The 7,323-nt window shown below is 50.0% G+C and overlaps 1 protein-coding gene across 1 annotated transcript; it reads left to right on the forward strand.

Moving 5' to 3' along the window:
* Positions 1-5,193: 5,193 nt before the first annotated feature.
* Positions 5,194-6,026, forward strand: CARTPT (CART prepropeptide; the record flags this gene model as incomplete). Its single annotated transcript, XM_083884286.1, has 3 exons — positions 5,194-5,337; positions 5,494-5,577; positions 5,919-6,026. 3 exons carry the CDS (start codon positions 5,194-5,196, stop codon positions 6,024-6,026), a joined length of 336 nt encoding a protein of 111 aa, XP_083740412.1.
* Positions 6,027-7,323: the final 1,297 nt, after the last annotated feature.

Consider the following 7,323-nt stretch of genomic DNA (forward strand, 5'->3'; position numbering starts at 1 on the left):
TGGAATGCTGTTAGTGGCTTCCAGTAAGAAGAAATGCACTGTATTTTCTCCTACTCCAGCTGAATTATCAGTTCAGGCACATGACTTTCTGTCCTTAATTACAGCAGTCACTTTTGCCTGTCACTTCCAAAGCCATGAGGTCTACTGCCTGTTTCTGCTAAGAAATCTGATCTCCTCTGAGTAATTTTTTTTTTTTGAATATACTCTTTCAATTACTCTGGTAATTAAATCATGCCAAGTTGGAGGCAGTAAGATAATCTTGGGATACAGATGATAGAAGCAGGTATATTTGGAAAGATGCCTCTGAGAATGGTAATTCCCTGTTGCTTGTTACATCTGAAAAGACAGTTTTTACATTTGTCAAAATTTCTTCCTCTGAATATGTCTGCAAGCAAAGTCAAAACACGTCTGATTAAATAGGAGTGTTCTGCCTTAATAATATTTAGCTTTGCAAACATGTTAAGCAAATAAAATTAATCATCGTAGGCAAAATCATCCTATCAGCATGATCTGGTTAGCAGTCGCTACCAAGCAGGATCTTCAGTGCAGAACAGCAGTTCAGAGAGCCACTAGTGGTTATCACTCCTCCACTACACAGCTATTTTGGAAAAGCTTTTGCATGTTACCATGCTGCATTCTGTATGGGGCACTGACTGTTCACAGCGCCCCTCATGTGTGATGGTGTTTTGGTCACTGAGAAGGTCTCTTGCTGCCCAGAGGTTTGCTGAAAAACAGTGCTTTCCGTGGAGTCAGCAAGAGTGAGGGATTGGACCCCATGCTCGTACCACATTTGATAATGTTGGTAGAGCTATTCATGCTGTCTCAAAATAATCACTGAGAGCACTCACATTGTATCTGCCACCAGGAGTCTCATGCTTTAGCAGTAGCAGCTCCTTCTGCCATTACAACAGTAATTTTCAGTTTTCATTGGCATTGTACTACCAGTAGGATCTCTTTTGGAATGAAAGGAAATTTTAAACTCAAATTTTAAACCTAAAGGTAGCTGCCATTGTAAGGGCATAATATTTATGATGGCAGAGGCAATGTAGAAGTTGTGGGTGACTATTTCAAGACTTCCTACTTGTCTCTGGTACATGTAACCTCTTCACTGTAGTATTGAAGTATTGTTGAACTGACAACCACTAATCTGTTTCCTTACTGGAAAGGGTGGTACTTGGGATGACACTGATTTTTCAAGTGGAGGTTGAAGAACAAGGAAAATCGCTGTGCCATATTAAGCACACAAACTTTGTGGACCAGGACATCACACCACGTGCTCTAGAGTTCCTGGGAATCTTTGCTTCTGTCTAGTCTTACCTTGGGCATAGCTGTTCTGAGCTATGTGCCTCCCTCCAGCCCCTGAGAAGAGGGGAGGCCAAGAGGTTACCTAGTTCTGTTTCTCTGTGATAGTTAGACATGGTCTGTTTAAGAGGTGAACAGTTGACTGCGAGGAGTTTTAAAAGAGTCGATACTGTGACCTCAGGGGTGTTTTGAAACACCTCTACAGAAGGAAATGAGAAACCATGAATGAGATGGGCTAAGCTTGTCTTCATGCCCCTAGAGATGTTGCAGTAACCAAGGGTTTCCTTCTCAGATTATCTGGGCTGAGATGATAAATTCAGGATGGATTTTAAAAATGTACCCATTGCCATTTTCCTTTTTATTTTCATGGCAGCTAGGAAGGTGCTGGGAACCTGGGAGCTACAGCTTGGTCTTCAATCAAAATTGGTGGCAGTTTGTTTAACAAACATCAAGGTAGAGCCTCTGGAACGCAATCATTACAAGCCTGCTTCCAGGGCTGAAATGAGATGTGGATAGTGCAGAGCCTCTGCGATAACTCTGCTTGCAGAAATGGAGAAGCCATTGGGGACCTGTTCCCACCTCTCTTCCACCCATGTTAGTTTATTGGGAAGTTTATTGGGATTAGTTTACTGGGGAGTTTGTAGCCTCACTCTTTGTGTGGGCATTGGTATACGTGCTGTTGTTCTGAGAACCCATCTTTTATTTAAACGGCTTTTTTCCAATCTATTACTCATCAAGATTAATTGCTATCTCCTGCTGAAATAGATGTCTTTCAAGTATGCCTCTGGACTCTTTATTATTTCATGTGTGGCAGAACTCTGATTTATCTTAGATTTTTCTCACTGTTCAAGATTTCAGTAAAAAAAAGTCTTGATTCAGAAACCAATGATGCTATATTATTTTTAAACAGTGGTTTATAAATTAGGCAATTTAACAAGCCATTTATAAAAGCCTGCTGCTTTTCTGCAAAGACTTAAAGCATCCACTTAAAGCCAGATGTCCATTTTGGTGTCTCTGATTCAGTAGAGCACTTGTTTAAATGCTTGACACTAATCTCTACTGTCTAATAGTCCTAAAATCCATCCAACACTATGTCTATGACAAGCCAAAACTGGAACACACATAAATGCCTGAGAACTGCTCACCAGCATCAGCATAAGCTTCCATTATTTTCCCACATTTACAAGTACACTTAATTGATCATGATGGAAGAGTGTGATTATGAAAAGCATGTGTGATTTTCAAAATTATCCATTTGATGTACAGATGCTAATGCACATTGTTAATGTTCTGTTTGTATCATGTGCAATAACATTTGCATGGAGAAAGCTTTAAGAAACTTGAATAGTACTTAGGTATAACAGAGCTGTCCATCCCTAAGATCTGATCACACTTCATGCAGATTACCCCAAGCTGAGCTCTGAAGTGCCACAGGCTTCCCTCGTTCCATAGCCAGCTGTCTTATGACTGGCTACTGATGCTGTTGTAAAGTACCTGCCTTTTTGTAATTGTAAACTGAGATTTTCCATTTTTGTATCTTGACCCTTTTCTGCTCCTTGGACCTGTAGCTTCTGACACTTACTTAATAATCAGCTATCCTGCTGATATTAATCCTGCTGATTTTTTATCCCCTAGTGCTGGAGACAAAGTGTACCAGAATGGCTGAATGGAGAACAAGGGAATGATGTCTGCAGAGACATTGTGATACAGACAATAACAGGCACAGAAACTTGTAGTTTTGTGGGTTTCTGTAGCCAGACACAATGAATTTTGGAAACAAATTTGTAATTGTCTCCACATTCAACAATAATTTTACTGGAGTAGCTAACATTAATTCAGTCTTTTACTGTAAGCGTAAATTGGAAAGAAAACAGTGATGTTTTCTGAACATCTCTGGTGTGTTCAAAACTGCATGAGTAATCCTCATACTATAAAATATGGTTTGAATTTTTGGTCAGGCTTCACAGATGCTGCTTTTAAAGTTGAATAGGCCATATATCTGCCTCTCTGTATGAAGCATTGCATTTTTCATAGCCTGGGTAATTTCTGTGTTCTAAGAAACTTTGTTTTGGCACACCCATAATTTTCAGTACTGCATGTGGTGGTGGTTTTGCTCCAGCCTGGGAACAAAGCCTGGACTTTGCTATGAGTGGTTTACTACTAGCGTCACATCTGAAATCTTAGCCTTCCCTGTGGCTAAATGAAACTGGAGGATCCACGCAAGACAGCAGAGGACTTCTACTCTGACCAGCAATTACAAATGAGACCTTTGCTGGATGTGATGATCAATAGGAGCGTGTGGGAGGAAGTAACAGCAAGAGGTGAACATGCAGTACTGGAGGCCAGCAATGTGATAGAGAGATCAGAGCTTTTTTATTGCCTCAAACAAAATGCTGCTGTTGAAAATTACTTGTTAAACCACACTCCTTTTGTTCCCTTGAAAAAAAGCCTGCCTGCTTGGAAAGATACATGCCTCGACCTGTTTAATTTGTCTTTAAACAACTTTATGTGTGTGCTCACATTGTATTGGCTTTTCAAGCTGTTCCTAGCTCCCCTTCCTAGCATCCCTACAAATGACCAAATGAAAGAGTTCATTAACAAGCTGGGAGAGTTTTGTTAACAAGGTTTTCTAATTTCTTTCTCGAAATGATCCTCCATTCACCTAAGGAGACAGAGCCCAGTTCTTGCACCTGTTGGCTTGCGGGCAGGAACATCCCCATAGCCACTTCAGAGCCATGAGCTTGAAGTGAAGCCTCCTGACAGGCAGACCCAGCCCGCTGCCTCCTTGTCTCAACAACCAGGTTGACCAAATGTCTCATGCCACAAACTGCTGCCCAGCAACCCTGTTTTACCCCAGCCTTGGCCCAGAGGAGGCTGGAGAAGGCTGAGCACTGTCCTTCATCTTGCATGCTCTTCTTGGCATGCCACTGTTTTTGTTATTAGGAACAGCTGCCCCCGTCATCACCATGGCCGTGAGGCCTGGGCAGGTTTGACCTGCCAGGGATCTTTCAGTCAGAGTATTCATGGACACGAGGCCACTGGGCTTGCAGAATCAAACGTTGCTGGGAAGGTCTGGGTGACATGTGTACACTGATGCTAGGTCTCCTTTTGGCAACTGGACTTTTTCTCTCCAAAACGGAGGTGGCTTCATTTCACACACAGGATGTAAGAAACTGTTCAGTGGTATGATATTTGACCTCAACCACCATTCACAGTTCTGCTTGTATTACTTGAAGCAGTTACTTTTATCCTGGGCCTTTTGGTGCTGCTTATCTTGCTCCCAGTGGCCCTGAGACTCCCCACACTGTTCCTTCCCTCCTGTCCTTATTCAAGCATTCACATCCTCATCAGCTTATTGCTCACCATCACTATCTACCACCCCCCTCCCATCCCCCCCACTCCTTCAGGCTAATCCTCCCCAATGGTTCTTCCTTCGGGCACATTGTGTTATTCCTTAGCCCACAGCGTACTTGCTCTCCCTCCTGTCAGATCCCTGTCTCGACTGCCAAGCCTAGTCTCCCTATTCTGCAAGCCCAACCGCCACTTTCATCTCCGTGTGTCCAATGCCCACCTTCCCCCTCAACCATCCCAGCCCCCAGGGCCGAGGGAATAGTTTCCCACTCTGCTCACAGCCCTGGGCCGCAGCGAGCTCGGACAGGGCGCGGCTGGGCTGGCCGCCATCAGGTCAATCGGTCGCCCTCGGAGACGTATGTGCTGTTTGGCCCGACGGCGGGGGCCGGGCAGCGCTCTGGGGCGCCGACTGGGGCGGTGCGGGGCGCGGAGCCGAGCGGAGCGGAGCGGACCCCGGGGCGCGGCGGCGGGGGGCGCTGACGCAGGCGGGGCGGGCGCGGCGCTATAAAGCGGCGGCGGCGGCGGCGGGGCGGCAGCACCATGGAGAGCTGCCGGGCGCTGGCGCTGTGCGCAGTGGCCGCCGCGCTGCTGCTGAGCGCCCGCGGGCACGGAGCGACCCCGCCGCGCCCCGCCCGGGACCTGGGGCCGCCCGGCGGCGGCGGCGCCTCCCGGGAGAAGGAGCTGGTGCGGCGGGACGGGACGGGACGGGACGGGACGGGACGGGACGGGACGGGACGGGACGGGACGGGACGGGACGGGACGGGACGGGACGGGACGGGCGGGAAGGGGGCGCCGCCGGGGCGGGCGCGGTCTGACGGCGGCTCGGTGCTCTCTCGGCAGATCGAGGCGCTGCAGGAGGTGCTGGAGAAGCTCAAGAGCAAGAGGGGACCGCACTACGAGAAGAAGTTCGGGCAGGTGCCCATGGTGAGTGTCCCGGCGGGACGGGTCGGGACGCGACCGGGAAGGGAATAAAAAGGAAGGGGAAGGGGGCAGAGCAGAATGAGGCGGGACGGGACGGAATAACAGAGAAGGAAGGGACGGAATGGGGAAGAGACAGAATGAGGATTGAATGGGTACGGGACAGGGACGGAACAGAGACCGGGCGGGAATGGGATGGAAGGGAGACGAGAACAGGGAAGAGAAGGGAAGGGGAAAGGACAGAATGGCACTGGTCTAGGGACTAGGCTAGACGGCACAGGACGGGGCGGGACAGGAGCAGGCGGGCGCTGGTGGCGGTGGCACTCACCCCCGGCCGCTGCCCGCAGTGCGACGCCGGGGAGCAGTGCGCCGTGAGGAAAGGGGCTCGCATCGGGAAGCTCTGCGACTGCCCTCGGGGGACGTCGTGCAATTCCTTCCTCCTCAAGTGCCTGTAAGCAGAGGCGCCCCGGGACAAGCCCGGGAGCGCAGGCACTGACGTCTGGCCGCGGCGTGCCGGCGACTTCCCGCAGCTCCTTCGCCCGAGAAACGCAGCGAGAAGCCCCCACGTCGCCCGTGTAACGCTGTCCGTGACATCCGACATCCGTGGAGCTGTCTTCTTTCTCTCCCCCGCCCCACCCCGTCCTCTCCTTCCTCTTCTCCCCCGCTTGTTTTTGTCCGTCCAGGAAAATCCCGGGCCGTCCCTTGGGAGGAGAGGTGCCGGTCCCGGGAGCTGCAGTGCCGTCCCAGTGCAGACCCGAGCAGTGCCAAGCCGTGTCGGGAAGCAGTACTGGCCCCGTGCCGCGTCCCGGGCTGTCCGGCTCCTTCCTCGGGCGGGAAACATCCACCTACTGCCGGCTGGAGGAGCCGGGGCCAGGGAATTCCCCTGGGGTGGTTGGGACAGTGGGGGAGGCGGATGCGGGCGTGTCCCAAGAACCCCTCTCTCTTGCCTCCCCGCTGAGAGGACCCAGCCGGGCACACCCCAGAGCAAGCAGCCTGCAGCCCTCGGTGGGGTTCATCCACACCGCCGGCCTTAGGCCAAATCCAGCTGTGCTTACCCTGTGCTGTAGAAGGTCCGGCATGAGACACTGGTGGTGTGCAGGGGGTCCGGCACCAGCCTGGCTGGGGTGGGGCTGGGGGGAAATTGGTTGTTTACCAGGGTCACCACGGAGAGAAAGCTGTCTGGATTCGTTGCAAACCACCTGGGGATATCCTAGTCACCTAGACCAAACTGCTCACGTTTCTACAATGAACCGATGTACATAAACATGTCTGTCCTCCACAGGCACACTGTGTATTTCAGCAAACCCATTACGTGTTTTAATCCTTTGTTTGTCTCTGTTAATAAAGTCAGTGTTCTGGTGATGGGATTTTGGGTGTTTTAATTCACACATGGCTATCCCTAGCACTCAGAGGGAGAGGCTAAGGCTAGGTACCTCCAAAACTACTCTAAGTGTTACTGTGTGCTTCTGCCAGGCCAGGACAGGACTAGAAGCCAAGGTCCATGTGTTCCAGTGCTGCTCAGCTGACATCTTCTCCCTCCCCACAGACACTCAGAGGGACTGGGACAAACACAGAGGCTCAGGACCTCAGGTTTTTCTTTGGGAAAGAACAAGGTGCATCCCGGCTGCAGGGACTTGTCTGGGGGGACAGTGTATGGGGAGCAACCACCATAAGCTGGATCATCTTTGTTACTTTGTGTTTGATTCCCGTAAATGGTGGATCCCTGAAGGAACTTCTTGCCTCTCCTTTGTC

The sequence above is a fragment of the Zosterops lateralis genome (genome assembly GCF_965231275.1).
Source record: "Zosterops lateralis genome assembly, chromosome: Z".
Classification (NCBI taxonomy): domain Eukaryota; kingdom Metazoa; phylum Chordata; class Aves; order Passeriformes; family Zosteropidae; genus Zosterops; species Zosterops lateralis.